The sequence below is a fragment of the Thalassophryne amazonica genome, chromosome 11 (genome assembly GCF_902500255.1).
Source record: "Thalassophryne amazonica chromosome 11, fThaAma1.1, whole genome shotgun sequence".
Lineage (NCBI taxonomy): Eukaryota > Metazoa > Chordata > Actinopteri > Batrachoidiformes > Batrachoididae > Thalassophryne > Thalassophryne amazonica.
Window position 1 is genome coordinate 13,428,271 of NC_047113.1, and position 19,413 is coordinate 13,447,683.

Genomic DNA, 19,413 nt, shown 5'->3' on the forward strand with positions numbered 1-19,413 from the left:
AGAAAATGTCTCTTGACATTCTAAAAAATTGAGGTCAAGGTCAAAGGTTAATTTCACAATATGGTCAAAGAAAGGTCAAAGACCAAGTTCAGTAAATGAACATTCCTGTAGGCATTTTCATGGAATTTTTGCATCCAAATATCAGGGAATTATAGGGGTTGGCCTAGCAAAAGTGCTATTGCCACAGAAAAGCAAATCACATCACCCCAGTCCAGCTGTTCAATTGCTTGTTAACACAAATAGCTAATCAGCCAATCACATGGCAGCAACTCAATGCATTTAGGCATCTGGACATTGTGAAGATTTGCTGAAGTTCAAACTGAGCATCAGAATGGGACAAAAGTGGTTTTAAGTGACTTTGAATGTGGCATGGTTGTTGATGTCAGACATGCTGGTCTGAGAATTTCAGAAACTGCTGATCTGCTGGGATTTTCATACACAACCATCTCTAGGGTTTACAGACAATGGTCTGTAAAAGACAAGATACCCAGTGACTGTCAGTTGTGTGAAAGAAAATGCTTTGTTCCTTGTTGATGTCAGAGGTCAGAGGAGAATAGGCAGAATGGTTGAATGGCTACCTGATGCCATCATGTCAATATGGACAACATCTCTGAAGAATGGTCCCAACACCTTGTTGAATCTATGCCGAGAAGATTTAAGGCAGTTCTGAAGGCAAAAGGCAGTCCAACACGGTACAAGCCAGGTGTACCTAATAATGTGGCAGATGAGTGTTATTTTCAGACAAGGGGTAAAAATAAATTGTTAAATAAATAGCTTGTTATGCACCAGATGCACGGCACCAAAAACTGTGGTCACAATTGTTCCTCCACTCATGAGCTCCTTGCATCCACTTCCCCAGTTTTTCCAACATTATGCCTCCATTTGTGACCGCTACTGTCTGAAGCACTTCTTGCATACTTAAAAAAAAAATAAAAAAAACAAAACCTTTTTACATGCTCCATGTTGCAGTCATAAATAAAAGCATATAGTGGTGTTAAAGGTTGTCTGCATCATTTTATGTGCGATGTGATGGTTTGCATTAGGTGTTCCGGCGGTGCTAATTGTGTTGAGACGAGCAAAAGCACCAGGCACCTTTACTGGGGATTCAAAAGATCACACTTTTTAATTTGTTATTGACTCAAGATTTTGTTGTTTGCTTTCTAGACTTTTTAACTCATCAAGAATCAAAGATTCAAAAATAGCACCTGTCGTCATGCAGCCGACAGTCTGTGATAACTACACATGTATTACTAATGCGCCTGTGAGAAACAAAGGTTATGAAGTTAAAAAAAAGTTGTTAACACATTCATTAATTAATGTACAAGTTCTTGGTGACACTTTCAAAGACAGATGAGCAAACAAATACAGAAAAAAAAGGGAAAAATGTTCTCCCCTGCAGGTTTGTGAAATCTGACAGCATTCCTCTGGGTTTTTCTATTTTGTCGGTGAATTCTGCAATCGTGTGCAGACACAAATTTATGGGCTACTGGTTTTAAGGGAACCTCAGACCTTCACCTGACACCTGTCACTCACTCTGTACAGACATGAGCATAATGAGGGAAGGAGAGAAACGCACCGAGAGAGACAATTCTTAAAGGATGGAGATGAACCGTGGGAGAGGAGGAAGATAAAGAGGTGGAGGCGGAGAAGCGAGCGGAGGTGAGAGTTCTGAAGCTCGTTAGAGACGCAGCAAGATAAGAGTGGTGCAGCGTGCCAGTTGGTGTTTTAGCACGTCACCGTCTTTTTGATTTGTTAGCATGTGTTTATGATGTTTCTCTGTCTCCCCCTGTCAATCTCTATTATTAGACCCTCAGATCCTCTTCCTGCTGTTTTGACGCTCCTGTTGCTCCTGTTTCACACGTTGATACAGGCTCACATGCAGACAAATTCACATGTAGGGAGGCTGAATAACGCATAAAGACGCAAGCGCGTTCTACACCGCTCAGACGACAGGCAGCGGTTAAGTTTTGTGGGAGGTAAAGCTTTACATTGCGATGCTGACACTCCACCGGCATAGCAAATGGTGCATTCAAGAAGAGGGCGAGGGTGAGGAGATTCTCTCATTCAGAGCGACTCTGCGACTAACGAATTTACTCGATTATACGCAGACACACACCTGGTCCTTTTATCAGTCTGCGTCGCTGCCTCTGATCTCACGCTGGCACGTGCAGCGACGTGAAGCTCAGATCTAAATCTCTAGTCTGTGAAACTGCAAAGAACAAGCCTAAAAGTTGAAGATTCTACTGAAAGCAAACTATTGATGTGAACAATTTATTTAATTGGCTTAATTTGGTGCATGCTCCGCATAATCATCAATGCAAATTTCCTCCAGTCGAACAAAATAGGAGTGCAGCACACAAAAAAGGTATTTTCTGGAGAAATCTTGATAATCAATATTCAGTGACATCATAGTGCAGGCGTATGATTATCAAAATATATTGCTGGATTAGTGAAGCTTATTTTACAAGGTCTGAAAATGCCAGGGACAGAGCGTTCCGTGGCGCCCGTCTAGCCCTGAGACAGACACAGCATCGGCGCCTGATATTTGCACCTGCAAGATTAGCTCAGTAATTAACCACAAAGCAATTATCAGGCGGTGAGATGAGAGGCACATCTTGGGGAAGGTGTTTCTTGATGTGTTTAATAGGTGTTGAGTAGTTTGATCAGTCGACATAAGTTTGTCTGCAATTTCGAGCTGAGCCGTCCAACAGACGTTGATCCAGAGCAGATGCGTGCGGCTGCCGAGAATTCAATTAATTAGACTGTTGCTTTTTCACCCATCCACTTTTCATTAACCTCCACTGACACCTCAGTGGAGCTCTCGCGCATGTTTTGGACTGCGTCAAGATTAACAAGGAAATGGGAATCTGACAATAAACAAAGTTGCTAGAGGAAGGAGTTCCCCTTTGGGACCATCACACCCAGACACTCAAAGGAGACTCAAAGGAAAGAAGGAGATATGTGATGCATCAACTCATGAAACTCTCTCTTAAAATATATATTTTAAGTTTTTTTTAAAGATTGACCGTCTGGTGGGGAGATCTCAGCAGGTAGGTGGTATATTAAGGTTGAGCTATAGAGCTTTAACAAAGTGCTATTGATGAAAATAAGTATGATTCTCTCAGGGGGTGGAGCTCCAACAGCTGTTCTTCAGATCAGAAAGAGACCAAATCGATGCATCTGACTCACTCACAATTCACATAATGGCTGTCTCTTTGAGTGATGGTCCAAAGATTTGGACAATATTGACAAACGTGTGTCAGTTACACATTATCTGTCATGATGCCTTTAAAAATCCCTTTACTTAATGACTTTTATATGTCAGTCCAAAGCATCCTCAGTAATTTCCCTCTCCAGTGTCAAGTCTTAAGCTGGTCACTCACTACATGATGAGAGGATGCACTCTGGCCTTATCATTGCAGCTGAGTACCTTATCAATGTAAAGCAGAAGCTTAAGGCATAAGAAATGCAGAACAAAACGTACATATTGTGTGCATCTGTATCCGCACAGTGAAGGATGAGGTGCAGAACTGCACAGGTTTTCCCATATCCAGCTCCGTTGTGAGAGAGAATTAAATACGTAAGGGGACCAGTGCTCAAAATTCTACTGAGTGCATGAATGAAACAATTACAGCGGTCAAAAAAGAAAAAAAAAAAAAATCTTGCATGGACTTTGAGAACTGATTTAGGGTAATTTTTGAGAGCTAAATCTGAATCTGAGCTCAGATTTCCTATATCGCATCATGTTTTCTTCCAATCTGGATGTTCTGTATTGATGGATGACTCAAAAGTTGCTCATTCACTCACAGGTTTGACGCCACTAATGAAGCCGAATGGCATCCGAATGAAGACTCGACCCACATTTGAAAAATCTCAAGGTGCAGTCTGAAAATGTCAGACAGCTGTCTCTGAGCAGTCGACATGGCCAGGCACATTCATGCAGTTGCCTCAGATGTTTTGCACATGTCTAAAACAAGCATGGCAGCTTCGAGGTGGGACACCCATTGAAAGGCAGTCTACGTAAGTGCAATGTCACTGCAATCGACGTATTCGTGCGGCATAATAACAGCATTCGGAACAAACTGATCGTAGACGGGGGAACCCCCCAAATGGATCGGGCACGTCAGATCCTGCCACGTATTTGTACCTCCACTGGATCCCGTTCAGGGCTCACAAAGGATAGGTTGATATGCAACAGGTATATGACGCGATTCCATCATGTGAAGTGGACATGAAAATTGTGCAATCAAACCAAAAGCACTGTGTGTTACTGTGAGTCAATGCGTCATGGGGCTCAGTGTGGCGACCGCAATGCAGGTGAACGGGATGTTACCCCCATAATACACATATTATGACATGTTCACCATCAAGCTCTGTTGGAGGAATGAAGGTGGAACTGTTTTGCCAGCCCATGACACCATAAATAAACATGTAAACTCACCTCTGGTACAGCACCAGGTGCATGTCACAGTGCAGCCAGTGGAGCTTGTGATGAAGTCCTCCTCGCCCCGACTGCACCGTGTGCTGACAACATTGGCTCACAAATGCCTCGTCCACCACACCATAAATACCTCCCATGTTAGGTGTTGTCCAGCGGTGTGCCAATCACCCGCCCAGACAGTGTGGTGCACAGCCCCTTCATGTATGTGCTCATTACATCGCCGCCACAAAAAAAAAAAAAAAAAGAAATCACATGTACATAGGTGTTCACACCCTTTGCTCACTTTGCTAGCAATTACAACCTCAAGTATTCTGAATATAATGCTACAAGCTTGGTGCACCTATCTTTGGGCAGATTTTCCCATTCCTCTTTGCTGCACCTCTCAAGGTCAACCCGGATGGATGGGGACCGTCACTGCACAGCAATTTGCAGATCTCTCCAGAGATGTTCAATCAGATTCATGTCTGGGCTCTGGCTGGGCCACTCAAGGACATTCACAGAGTTGTCCTGAAGCCACTCCTTTGATATCTCAGCTGTGTGCTTAGGGTCATTGACCTGCTGATGATGACCTGCTGAAGATGAACCGTTGCCCCAGTCTGAGGTCAAGAGCACTCTGAAGCAGGTTTTCATCCAGGATGTCTGTGTACATTGCTGCATTCATCTGTCCCTCAATCCTGACTATAGTCTCCCAGTTCCTGCTGCTGAATTACATCCCCACAACATGATGCTGTCACCACCATGCTTCACTGTCGGGATGGTGCCTGGTTTCCTTCAAACATGACGCCTGGCATTAGTGCCAAGGATTTCAATCTTTGTTTCATCAGACCAGAGAAATTTGTTTCTCATGTTCTGTCCTTCAGGTGCCTTTTGGCAAATGCCAGGTTGGCTGCCATGTGCCTTTTACTACTGAGTGGCTTCCTTTGGTCACTCTACCATACAGGCCTGACTGGTGGACTGCTGCAGAGATGGTTGTTCTTCTGGAAGGTTCTCCTCTCTCCACAGCAGAATGCTGGAGCTCTGACAGAGTGACCATTGGGTTCTTGGTCACCTCCCAGACTAAGGCCCTTCTCCCTAAATTGCTCACTTTAGATTGTCAGCCAGCTCTATGAGGAATCCTGGTGGATCTGTACTTCTTCCATTTATAGCTGATGGAAGCCACTGTGCTTACTGGGATCTTCAAAGCAGCAGAAATGTTTCTGTGCCCTTCTCCTGATTTGTGCCTTGAGGCAATCCTGTCTCAGAGGTCTACAGACAATTCCTTTGACTTCATGCTTGGTTTGTTCAAACTTTTCCAATGACATCACCACGTGCTGCCAAAAATCCGGGTATTTATCCCATGTGCACAAATCAATCAAACCATGGAAACAATTTGTATGTCTTGCACAGGCAAGACCATTTATTATAGTTTTGTTTTGCTGTCTAAACTCCAGAGCTCTGTGTGTGCACCCTGGGACTGGCAAAGGATGCAATATATCAGATACCGGTTAATTTAAGGAGCAACTTTGTTTGTTTTTCCTTTATTCTGCCTTTCGGGTGTGTTATTCAAAGTTTCAACACCAGGCAAATGTGCACCTCAAACGTATTCATTATGAAAATCTGTCAAGTATCTCTGTTTGTGTCTGTATCTGTGTGTGTGCCTGTGCGTATCTCTCTATGCTTGTTATAAGTCATATGTAATGTGCTTTGTGATGTAACACAGAAAATACAGCAGCGGCTGCATCATAGAAGCTTTGAACATACTCAGAATGCTGCATTTCAGTATCCTCACCAACATTCGCAATGCAGTTTGTTTCAGTAACACTTGCATTTCTGTGGTATTGTGGAACTACATTTTCATATTGTGTCTTATCATTGTATAGTGAGTCGCTGACTTTACTCATTGTTACGCCAGTGTGCCTGATCCTACCTGTCTCATCATCAGACTTGCTGTCATTCTCAGAGTCGGTGAGGGTAAGGGCCGAGTTCTCACGGCTGGACACTCCTGAGCTTCGGCGAGACTTCACACCGCCTCGGCTGGTCCACAGCTGGATGGCTCTCTCTGGAGACAGCGGCCCATCCGGGTCTGAGTCGGCGTCAGAGCCAGCGCTGAGGGAGTAGCCCCTCTGAAGGAGGCTGAGGTCCGGGCAGTAGGGCACGGCGGTGGGGTGAGGAGGGGGAGTTGACTCACACACCCCCAGCTCGGCCAGCGTGAAGTTGCCTCCTGTGACAGAGAAAGAAGTATTACACCAATAACAGAGCATAGGATGGCACAGAGTAATCACGCACCAACAGGCTTACTTAAGCAAACACTTATTTAGTTTACAAACCCACAATCACACGCAGAGAAGCAAACTAATTTGGAAAGTATGGAGGTGGAAGTTGAATCGTACTTTATTGTGGCAGGCAGGAGAGGGAAGATGACGCAGCATGAATCAGGCAAACTACAAACTAGGCACTGGGAGGATCACATAAGGGCCTGCAGGCCAGTTTTGGCTGACTTCGATAGGTTGGCCCTCATGCTGGCTTTTATGGTGCTGGTGTGATATCAAAGACAAGTTTGCTTGAAGCCCCTCAGACTGCACTCGCTGCCTTCTAGGTTTGATCGCTTCCCCGCCCAGATGCCACCGCGCACCGAACCCCAGGCTCACTTAGCATACTGCGGTCTGCTGCAGCCGCAGCGCCTACCTGCCCCCGCAAGACAAACCGAGTCGTCACATCTAAAATAAATATATAAAATTATCCAAATTAAAGCACATCAAAGGAGATCAATAAACAGTGCAGCAGCCCAATTAAATCCAAGCTGAGGAAAAAAGCAATTAAGGAAAAAGGCATGCTCAACCAATTTATTTTCTATACTAATTAAAAGAGTATTGTGAATACAATCGCTCACCATCAGCTGTTGGGGTAAAGGGATCAGGGGGAAAAACAGTTGTGATTCACTTCGTTAGCAGTTTGTGTGAGTGGAGAAAGGGAGATGGAAGTGAAGAGAGGCTGCATTTGTAGCGGCAAACCGTGTGAATCAATGCGTTTGGAATCACACAGCTGTGTGACTGGGTTAACTGTGAGTCATCAGGCATGCGCGGGCAATCAGGCAGAGGAATTAAACAGACAAAAATCTTCTGCTGGATCTCCAAGGCCACTCTTCACAGCAACTTGAGAGTTGTGCCAAAAGTATGCAGGACAGAGAAAAGCTAAAATGAAACTTAGGCAGGGATTAGTGGAAGGGTCTATAGTTCTACTCCGAGGCAGACAAACAACTTCACAGGTGGATCCAGTCACTAAGCTACAGCATCTGGCCATTACCAATACATGTCTTTCTTCTCGCTTCTTTGTCGCTGTCTCCCACTTAGAATAAAGGATGACAAAAGGAAACTTCTTTACTACATGTGGCACTTGGTCATTCTTAATCTATTAATACTTTTAACTATAGTAGCAGTCAAAGGCTCTATAGTCATGTGAAAAAGCTTGCGCACTCTTTAGCTTTTCAAACATCGAACTTTTTCATGACATTGAAAAAAATGAATTCAGGCTTCTTTATTGTAAAATGTCTAAATGATGGCCTTTAAGCTCAGTAGTCGAGTAGACAAGGACTGTAAAACAGGAAAACAGATCAAATATAAATGTAGATCAATCTAGGCTCGGGTTTCCCATGTGCCGTCTGACAAACTGTAGCTGAAGTTTCATGCTCTTTTTTAGAAAATCCTCCTCGATACCACTTCATCATGAAGCTGTATAACTGGGGATGCAACAGACAAAAGTTGCACGATGCAGTTTCTCCAGTCACGACAGAAACTGATAACTCCATTAGAGTTATATGGATGTCTTGGTGGCTTCCCTCATTAGTCACATTATAGTATGGCCATGCAATTTTTGAGTACTGTCTATGTTATACACATTTACCATACAGTACCATACTGTTTGTATTTGTTCATGATTGATGCAAATCAAGTTTAATACATATTCAGTGATTTGGAAATGTGCATGTATCCATCCCCTGACTTGTCTTAAGAAAACTAGCTGTAAAAGTAATGATTTAATCCTTATCTTTAGAATAAACTGCCCCAATCCCAACTTGTTTTGGAATGTGTTACAGGCCTTAAATACAGCAATGGATGTACATTGTTGCGTTTGATACCTTGGATCATCATATTTTGCTCGATAGGTTGGAGAATCTTTTTGGGATTGCTGGAATGAATGGCCTCCGTAAAGCTAGGACATCTTACTACTCATCACTAATTGAAGAAAATAAGAACAACCCCAGGTTTCTTTTCAGCACTGTAGCCAGGCTGACAAAGAGTCAGAGCTCTATTGAGCCAAGTATTCCTTTAACTTTAACTAGTAATGACTTCATGACTTTCTTTCCTAATAAAATTTTAACTATTAGAGAAAAAATTACTCATAACCATCCCAAAGACGTATCGTTATCTTTGGCTGCTTTCAGTGATGCCGGTATTTGGTTTGACTCTTTCTCTCCGATTGTTCTGTCTGAGTTATTTTCATTAGTTACTTCCTCCAAACCATCAACATGTCTATTAGACCCCATTCCTACCAGGCTGCTCAAGGAAGCCCTAAAATCCCTGGAGGACGGTCTTATATCAGTGAAAAGGTGGATGTCTAGTAACTTCCTACTTTTAAACTTTGATAAGACTGAAATGATGGTTTTTGGTCCAGCGAGACATCGACATCCGTTTGACCAGCTGGCCTGGCTTTGTGTGTCATACATCATACAGACAAAATTAGGAACCTTGGAACCTTTTTGATCCCACGCTGTCTTTTGACTTCAACATCAGGGATGTTACTCAGACTGCTTTTTTTCATCTGCGAAATATAGCAAGGATCCGCCCCATCCTGTCTATGGCTGAAGCTGAGATCCTGATTCATGCTTTTGTTTCATTTTGACTAGATTCATTCATTCATTCATTCATCTTCTACCGCTTAATCCAGTTATGGGTCGCGGGGGGCTGGAGCCTATCCCAGCAGTCATAGGGCGTGAGGCAGGGTACACCAAGGACAGGACGCCAGTCTGTCACAGGGCCACAAACAGACAAACAAACACAGACCCACCTACCCACACACACACACTATGGACAATTTAAAGAGTCCAATCCACCTAACCCGCATGTCTTTGGATGTGGGAGGAAACCGGAGCACCCGGAGGAAACCCACGCAAACACGGGGAGAACATGCAAACTCCACACAGAAAGGCCACGGGAACTGAACCCACGACCTTCTCACTGTGAGGCAACAGTGCTAACCACTAATCCACCATGCTGCCCTTTGACTAGATTATTGTATTATTTTCAGGGTTACTACAGTCCAGCATCAGGGGTCTTCAGCTGGTTCAGAACACTGCCGCCAGACTTTTGACACGTAGCAGAAGGTCTGAACATATAACACCCATTTTGGCATCTTTGCACTGGCTCCCTGTCTCTGTGAGAGCAGATGTTAAGGTTTTGTTATTGACTTATAAAGTTGTTCATGGACTGGTGCCATCTTATCTGGCTGATCTGGTGGAACTTTACGTGCCCGCCCAGGCTTTGCAGGATGCGGGACTTCTCTGTGTTCCCAGGATGAAGAAGAAGTCAGCAGGTCAAAGAGCCTTTTCTCATCATGCACCCAACCTGTGGAACAGTCTTCCTGTGACCGTGAAGCAGTCAGTGTCCGTGGACAGTCAAGTCAAGACTGAAAACCCATTTTTATTCTATTTCTTATGAATATTTTTTTTTATCTGTTTTATTATTTTACGTCTGTTTTAATTGTGTATTTGAAATGTTTTTATTCTTTTTTAATTATTTATTTAAATTTTATGTTGAATCATTCCGTGTAAGGCGCCGCCTTGAGATGGCTTTTGCTGTGATTTGGCACATTATAAGCTAGTTAAATTAAATTAAATTAAAATTAAATTAAATTAATTCAATTATATTAACAAATGAAATTAAGTTGACCACAAAAAACATGAAATATCTTGGGTTCCTACTGCAATGTAAATATAAGGCCAGTGTAAATGTAAGGGTGACCAGTGAGTGAAGCTACCAAGACTCCTATCAGAAATCTGAAGGAGTGAGAGGTTCTGTGGCTGTGATTGCAGAAATTGGGCAAACAGTGCAACTTTTGTTTGTTGCATTGCCAGTAATACAGCTACTACATAGTGGAGTGGAACAAAGAAGGATTATCTTAAAGAGATGATTCAAAATTTCAGCTCCAGTTTGTGAGAATACACATGGGAGAGTCCTGCCTAGATGTGATTTTTTTTTTTTCTGAAAATCTTTCTCTGTTTCTCTTTATTCTGAAACTGTGACAGGTGATGCAACATACAGAGGTGGCACTATGCCCCATTTCTGTATTCACAGCCACTGAAGGCAGTGTGGTGGATTAGTGGTTAGCACTGTTGCCTCACAGCAAGAAGGTCATGGGATCAATTCCCACCTGTGGCCTTTCTGTGTGGAGTTTGCATGTTCTCCCTGTGTTTGCATGTTTCCTCCGGGTGCTCCGGTTTCCACCCACAATTACAGACATGCAGGTTAGGTGAATTGGAAACTTTATAATTGTCCAGATCTCCCTTGCAAAAGAGGTGTCAAAGGGACTAACCTGGTTAAATAAAGATTAAATTAAAATAACTCACTAGTCTCACTGTCTCCACTAGACACAGAATTGTCATATATATCACACTGTTTGTATTTATTATTAGGGGATGTGATGGTCTAGTGGTTAAAGCGTTGGGCTTGAGACCAGATGATCCTCGGTTGAAATTACTAAGGACCTTGCCTTGGGCAAGGTCTTTAATCCCCTAGTTGCTCCCAGTGTGTAGTGAGTACCTTGTATGACAGCACCCTCACATCGGGGTGAATGTGAGGCATTATTTGTAAAGCGCTTTGAACATCTGATGTAGATGGAAAAGTGCTATATAAATACAGTCCATTTACCATTATTCATTGGTATAAATAAAGTCCGAGCTATTCAGTGATGTGGAAATGTTCATGTATCCATCCCCTGACTTATCTAAAGAAAACTAGTTGTGAAATTAATGATTTAGATGTGTTATACTGAATGGGGTTCTTACTTATTCATGCTATTTTTATTTATTTTATGCCATGTTGTAGACATTAGTTTTAAGTGAATTTAAAGTACAGGATTTTAGAAATTATATAAAGAAGCCTCAATCCTGTTGTCAAAAACTGTATGTCATAAAAAATTCAAATGTGTAAAAGCCCCATTTCATTGCACAAACATTTTCACGACTGTATCTCTACTCATTGCAGCCATACCTGAGAAGACGTATCGTAGGAAGACGGGGGAAAACTCCAGGAGGCCTGAGAGAGTAGAACACATGAATTCTTTAACAACATTCACCAAACCATGCTGAGCTGCTCTATTCTAAAATAATATTGATGCAAATTATCTCACACAACAACAATTGGGTGAGAAACACATCTTGTCTTAACAAATCGTAAAAAAATTTACACAGCAAAAAAAAGTAAATAAATAAACAAGTGTGTGCATGCTCCACATATCTACTGTTACATCCCACAGGCCACTGCTCTGCTCAATTAACATCCCATAACCAGTGATTACACATGCACAATCCAATCACTCCTTATCACCATCAGCGATAGACACAATCCGGCGCTGTAGCAATCTACATTTACTCAAAGAAGATGGATTGGTGCCAGGGGTTGAGGCAGACACAAAATCTATCTCAGTTATTCCACAAATAGAAAACCAATTGCATGTTTGTTAAATCATATTATGACAGATGTGAGGGCAAACGTGGCGTTGAATTCCATTCAGATAAATGGCTTTCTGTCTGTGCCACACCACTGCAGTTGTTCACTTGCGAATAAGGGACACTAATGTGTTCTTCTGGAAAGCATGACATCTTAGCGTTCAGCACTGTTGCCTCACAGCAAGAAAGTCCCGTGTTCACTTCCGACCTGGTTGTTTGTGTGTGGAGTTTCCTGTTCTCCCCAAGTTTGCGTGGGGAGATGCTTCCTCCCACTTCCAAAGACATGCAAGTTAGGTGAACTGGTGACTGTAAATTGACCATAGGTGTGAGTGGAAGTGTGAATTTGTATATGTGTTGGCCCAGCAACAGATCCCAGAGGCCACTGGGTGAGAGGCCGGGTACACTTTGGACGGGCTCAAAGTGTACCCTTCCTCTTACCCAGTGGTCACTGGTATTCAGAATATGGATGGATGGATGGATGCGTGTTTCTGTGCTGATTGGAACTTTGGCAACTGCAGTGAGTGAAACATTGTGATGGATCTGTTGTGTACTGATATGCATTTATCATCCAGTGAATGTATTCATCCCAAACAGAAGACAGCAACTTTGTCAAAGTTTCTCACTGATACAGTAAAAGCAGAAGGGGATTCACTAGAGTCCAAACCTGTACTAATTCCCTGGCTTCTCTCGTTTTTGCAGAACAGTCCTTGTATTTGCTTGTTTTTAATACAGGTTCTACCTGTTTTCACCAGATTCTGTGAAAATCTCCTAAAAGATTACCTTCTTTTTTTTATTAACTTAGCCATCTATCTGCCACAGCCAGGTGAAATATGGGTATCCCCTTTGCCTTTTCCAGTCACTGGGATCATCAACACTATGGCCCTTGAGTGCTGGATCATTTCCAGAGAAACACTACATGTCCAAAATGTTGCAGCTGAGGCTCCATGCAAGTGATACTCCTCTGATAGTCCTCATCTAATTTTCCCTAAAGCTCTGCTCACACAGAGATAAGACTGTCAGAGATTTAGGAGAGTCGATGACAGTCTCTGTCGATGGCCCCTCAAGAATATAGTGGCAGGCTTTTGGGAAAAAAAGTTGCTGTCACATATATGAGACTCTCTTGCAAAAGGCATAGATGGACACGTGCGAGATGGTGCAACCTTGGTGTGTGACGGCAGTGTGTATGTGGCACAAATTTATAACTGTCATCCTTTTTGCTTTTTGCACTCACTCCCATGTGAGCTGTCCCTGGTGCTGAAATGTGGTGATTTTAGGCAAAGATGAAGGAGGATGTGCCTGCTGCAATATCTGCATGTCTGCGGCAATACATGCATGCTACAGCTATGCATAGGATATAGGAGAACACAACATGCAAAACACCTTTACACAGTTTTTCCATGATGCACCCCAACATACTGTCTCATAGATGTGTCATAGTCTAGAAGCCCGGAAAGTCTGGTTTGTTTGATTAGTCTGACTTCTCTGGGCTGTGGACAGTGTCATGATTTGAGGTGGTGTGGCACAGAAGGTGGTTGGACCCAACTAAAGACAGAACGTTAGGGTTAGCAAAAAAGGCTTTATCTAGTATATTGGCAAAGGATTTGGTACACAGTGTATCAGTCAGGTAGATGTTGTGCTAAGGCGTGGTCCAAAAAAACCAAGCATTCCAATGTGAAAGAAGATTTTGCCATGAAAAGAGTTGCAGCAAAATTCATCGGCACGAAACTGATGGCGCAGCAACAGCGCCTCCGTGATGAAGCCTCACAGGACATGCCCTGACATGTCCAGCTTGTCCACAATTTCTCGGATAGTCACATGACCGAAAAGCCACCGAAAGCTGTCTGTATGTTCCGAATGGTGGATGAGGTGAGCATGTCAGGGCATGTCCTGTGAGGCTTCAACACGGAGGCGCTGTTGCTGCACCATCAGCTTTGTGCTGATGAATTTCGCCGCCATTCTTTTCATGGCAAAATTTTCTTTCACAGTGGAATGTGCTGAAAAAGTGCTTATGTCCACCTCTTCCGCAATTTCTCGGATAGTCACACGACAGTCCCACATCACCACAGCGTTCACTTTGGAAATGATCCGGTCGTTTCAGCGTGTTGATGCTGATCAGAGCGTGGCTCGCTCTCCACCTTTGTGTGGCCGTCTTTAAACCGGTTGTACCACTCCTTAATCTGTGTGATGCCCAGAGGATCGTCACCGAAAGCTGTCTGAATAATCCGATGGTTTCCACCTGGCTGTCGCCCAGTTTGTGGCAAAATTTGATGCAGTCGCACTGCTCCAGTCGTTCCGCCATTTCCTTGCAAAGAAAAAACGAAGAGAGACTCCACCAATCCTCACACAAAGGCTGCTTACAAACAAATGACGCAACCGACAGGCGTGAAAAAAATCACGCATGCGCACGAAGGTTCAAGGTTTGCTCATGCAAGCACACGTGATTCAAATCCATCAGGTTTTTGAAAAAAATAAAAGGTCAGAAACTTTTCTAACAGACCTCGTGTGAACCACTGTGGCACAGAGATAGTAACATCGGAGCCACAGAGCATCTTTTGAACATGGTCAGAACTAAAACATCACATTTGAGCAACATGCACTGCTGAATACATACTCAGCTACAGAAGGTTCTCCTCTACCAGCATTTGATGGGACATTGCACAAGACAAGCCTCAGTTGAACTCATTTCTCTTTACCAACTGAAGCTTCAGCATTCATGCACCTGACGTACATCATCATTCAGAGTATTTATGCTCTGCACGTTGAGTCTCAGAAGCATCTTGTTGGAACTAGATTACAAGTGTGAGTGGGAATGTCATTTGCAGTGATCCATTAAACCAAATGCACTTCCCTTGATAAAAACTCATTATGGATGCATGTGGGAGCAAATGTGTGTGTTGTGCTGTGTTGTGTGAGTATGAGTTTGACAGCATTGTGGGATAGAGGGGCCTATCATTAAAAAATCATTTGTGCTTGTTAGTAGTTTGACAGGCAAAGTATAGGCAGCAGGACTCTGCATTTTGCCGGTTGACTCTTATTCACCCCGCCTTGTAATTCAGACAAAAGACAAAGCAGGCAGCACCTGTGGGCTTCAATGCCTGCAATTATGTTGCTTTTTCAAAATCTAATATTTTACACAGCAGGTGAACCCTGGACAAGCCATGTTTGGCTTAGAAGGAAGCACCCGGTCAGTAAAAGTTCTGATTTTCCCTGAAATGCTTAACAAGTAAACTGGTGAATATATATATATATATATATATATATATATATATATATATATATATATATATATATATATATATATATATAGGTGGTGGCCAAGTGGTTAATGCACTTGGTTTCAGTGCAGAATGTTCCTGGTTCAAATCCCACCCCTGCCACATTTCTCCATGTAATGTGGAGTTGTGTCAGGAAGGGCATCCAGCGTAAAACCTGTGCCAATTCAACATGCAGATCCACCTTGGATTTGCTGTGGTGACCCCGAGTGCAAACAAGGGAGCAGCCGAAGCCGAATATACTTACTATATATATATATATATATATATTTTTTTTTTTTTTTTTTTTCCTGGCTTTATACACACACACACACACACACACACAGTGGTGTTACAGTAGGTTAGTCAATGTCTCCCAAAATAATTGAAATTACATTTAATAACAGTAAAAGCTTTATTTCTTTGTCACTGCCAAGAAAATGCTTGAATTTGTGACCAATAGTGCTGCAAATGCGTCATTTCATAATATTTTTCATTTTCATTTGTATCCAATTCAATATTAATCTCTGCTGCACTTTAGTATTGCTCACAAAAATGAAAATGAAATGAAAAATGAAATGAAAAATGAAGTCCCTTTAATATTTCCATTTCTGTGAATTATGAATCAATAACGTATACTCATATATGCCTTACTAACAAAATAAGACTTAAAGGAAGGAATGTGTTGTGTGGGCCGCCAGAAGAGGAGGTACTGCTGGCCCACCACCAGAGGGCGCCCTGCCTGAAGTGCGGGCTTCAGGCACGAGAGGGCGCTGCCGCCACGGACACAGCCGGGGCTGACAGCTGTCACTCATTATCTCCTGACAGCTGTCACTCATTCATGCTTCATCATCTCACTCCATAAAACCCGGATGTCATCACCACCTCATTGCCGAGATATCGTCGAACCGTTCAGGTAGTATTCTCAGCCTTCAAAGTAAACTGTGTGTCAGTCTGAACTCTTATTTGCAGCCGTTTTCCTGTGGTGTTCCTTGTCTGTGAGACCGGTGTTCGGTGTGACCAGCGACAGAGTCGCTTCACACCCCTACCAGATAAGTGTTTGAGACAGGAGCTGCACGAGTGTGTGTGAGAGGTGGAGGTGGACTCTCCACCATTGTGGCTACTGGGTGTGCACACCCATATCTTATTGTCTCTGCTCCGTGCCAGCAGTACCAGATCCGACCGTCGAAGACGGTGGCCACCTGGGGACTCGGGACTTGGCGGCTCCAGTATTCTCCGGGTTCGGTGGCGGAGGAAATCGTGTGGTTCCGGTTCATCTCAGGACAGACGTCTTCTATCCTCGAGCCTGCCCACACGTCACCCTTGTGATTGACTGTCTGTACATTTCACATTCCTCTGTGTTGTGCTCATTCACAACAGTAAAGTGTTCATATTTGACTCTTTCATTGTCCGTTCATTTACGCCCCCTGTTGTGGGTCCGTGTCACTACACTTTCACAACAGGATATCTCGGCCAATGTCATGGATCCCGAGGGGCGTCACCCATCTGTTGGACAGCCAATGGAAGAGCGGGGTGCACAGGCGTCTGCAGGAGGCGTGCTCAGTGAGTTGCAGCAAATCCTCACCGCCTTCACCGCTCGGCTGGATTTGATGACCGAGCAAAACGTCATCCTTAATCGCAGGATGGAGGCTCTCACCGCACAGGTGGAAGCGCGTGATCAGAGCGCTGCTGCGGCTCCTCCTCCTGCCGACCCGGTGCCCGATATTAACGTTCCACTGGTCGTTCAACGAACCCCCCCACCATCCCCTGAAGCATACATAAGTCCCCCTGAGCCGTACGGGGGTGCGTGCGCGGACTTTCTGATGCAGTGTTCGCTCGTCTTTGCACAACGACCCGTGATGTACGCCTCTGACGCCAGCAAGGTGGCTTATCTTATTAACTTGCTTCGTGGTGAGGCACGCGCTTGGGCTACAGCGCTTTGGCAGCAAAACTCATGGCTCCTTACCTCTTATACTGGGTTTGTGAGGGAGTTCAGAACAGTGTTTGATCACCCTAACAGAGGAGAGACCGCTTCAACAGTGCTGCTGTCAATGCGACAAGGGCGCCGGAGCGCAGCCGAATATGCAGTCGACTTCCGCATCGCGGCTGCGAGGTCCGGCTGGAATAACGTTGCGCTCCGCGCCGCCTTCGTAAACAGACTGTCGTCGGTACTGAAGGAGCACCTGGTAGCTAAGGAAGAACCGCAGGATTTAGATGGACTTATCGATCTCGTTATATGGTTAGACAATCGGTTGGAGGAACGCCGTCGGGAGCGAGACGAAGGACGTGACCATCCCTCTCCCTTCCGGGTTCGAAAAGGTTCCGCCCTCCCCACACTCCACAGCCTCAACGCTCCGTGTGGCTACAGCTCCCCCTGCTGACGAAGCTATGGACGCGAGCAGGGCCACATTTAGACCACCTATTAGACAGCGGAGGCTGGCCCGCGGGGAGTGTTTTGTCTGCAGTTCTAATGAGCACCTGCAGAGAGACTGCCCCAAGCGGTTAAATCACCAATGCCCGCCCCTAGAAACTGGGCTAAGGGTGGGCCAAGACATTCACGTGGGACATACACATATTTCCACATGACTCCCAGTTACAATCCTAAGCGGGGATTTAACCCTTCAAGCCCCAGCACTGGTGGACACGGGGTCAGAAGGGAATCTGCTGGACAGCAGATGGGCAAGGGAGGTAGGGCTCCCTCTGGTGGCGCTTCCTTCGCCATTGCAGGTGCGGGCACTAGATGGCACCCTTCTCCCTTTAATCACGCACAAGACACAACCTGTAAGTCTGGTGGTGTCTGGAAATCATCGGGAGGAGATCGAGTTTTTTGTGACTCCTTCTACCTCCCGCGTGATTTTGGGTTTTCCATGGATGTTGAAGCACAAGCCCCGGATTGATTGGCCGTCTGGGTTAGTGGTTCAGTGGAGCGAAACCTGCCATCGGGTGTGTTTAGGATCCTCGGTTCCTCCCGGTTTACATGCTAAGGAGGACATCAAAGTCCCTCCCAATCTGACGGTGGTGCCGGTTGAGTACCATGATCTTGCTGATGTCTTCAGTAAGGATCTGGCACTCGCCCTTCCCCCGCACCGTCCGTACAATTGTGCCATTGATCTGATTCCAGGCGTTGAGTTCCCATCCAGCAGGCTGTACAACCTCTCACGACCTGAGCGCGAATCAATGGAGACCTACATCCGGGACTCATTAGCTGCCGGGCTGATCCGGAACTCCACCTCCCCGATGGGGGCAGGTTTCTTTTTTGTGGGCAAGAAAGATGGCGGACTCCGTCCATGCACTGATTACAGGGGCTGAATGAGATTACGGTTCGCAACTGATACCCGTTGCCGTTGTTAGATTCCATGTTCATCCCCCTGCATGGTGCCAAAATCTTTGCTAAGCTGGATCTTAGGAATGCATACCACCTGGTTCGGATCCGGAAGGGAGACGAATGGAAGACGGCATTTAACACTGCGTTAGGTCACTTTGAGTACCTGGTCATGCCGTTCGGCCTCACCAACGCCCCCGCGACGTTCCAAGCCTTGGTTAACGACGTCTTGCGGGACTTCCTGCACCGATTCGTCTTCGTATATCTGGACGATATTCTCATCTTTTCTCCGGATCCTGAGACTCATGTCCAGCATGTACGTCAGGTCCTGCAGCGGTTGTTAGAGAACCGACTGTTTGTGAAGGGCGAGAAGTGTGAGTTTCACCGCACTTCTTTGTCCTTCCTGGGGTTTATCATCTCCTCTGACTCCATCGCCCCTGATCCGGCCAAGGTTGCGGCGGTGAGAGATTGGCCCCAACCAACAAGCCGTAGGAAGCTGCAACAGTTCCTCGGCTTCGCTAATTTCTATAGGAGGCTCATTAAGGGTTACAGTCAGGTAGTTAGCCCCCTGACAGCCCTGACCTCTCCAAAAGTCCCCTTCACCTGGTCGGATCGGTGCAAAGCCGCGTTCAAGGAGTTGAAACGACGGTTCTCTACTGCGCCAGTGTTGGTGCAGCCCGACCCTAGCTGCCAGTTT

The 19,413-nt window shown here is 44.8% G+C and overlaps 1 protein-coding gene across 1 annotated transcript in view; it reads right to left on the reverse strand.

Annotated features, from left to right (window-relative positions):
- tenm2 (teneurin transmembrane protein 2) overlaps positions 1 to 19,413 on the reverse strand; it is an 899,715-nt gene that overhangs the window by 559,986 nt on the left and 320,316 nt on the right. The window contains 1 exon segment of the mRNA XM_034181532.1: positions 6,348 to 6,641. Within this exon segment, the coding sequence (XP_034037423.1) occupies positions 6,348 to 6,641 (294 nt within the window).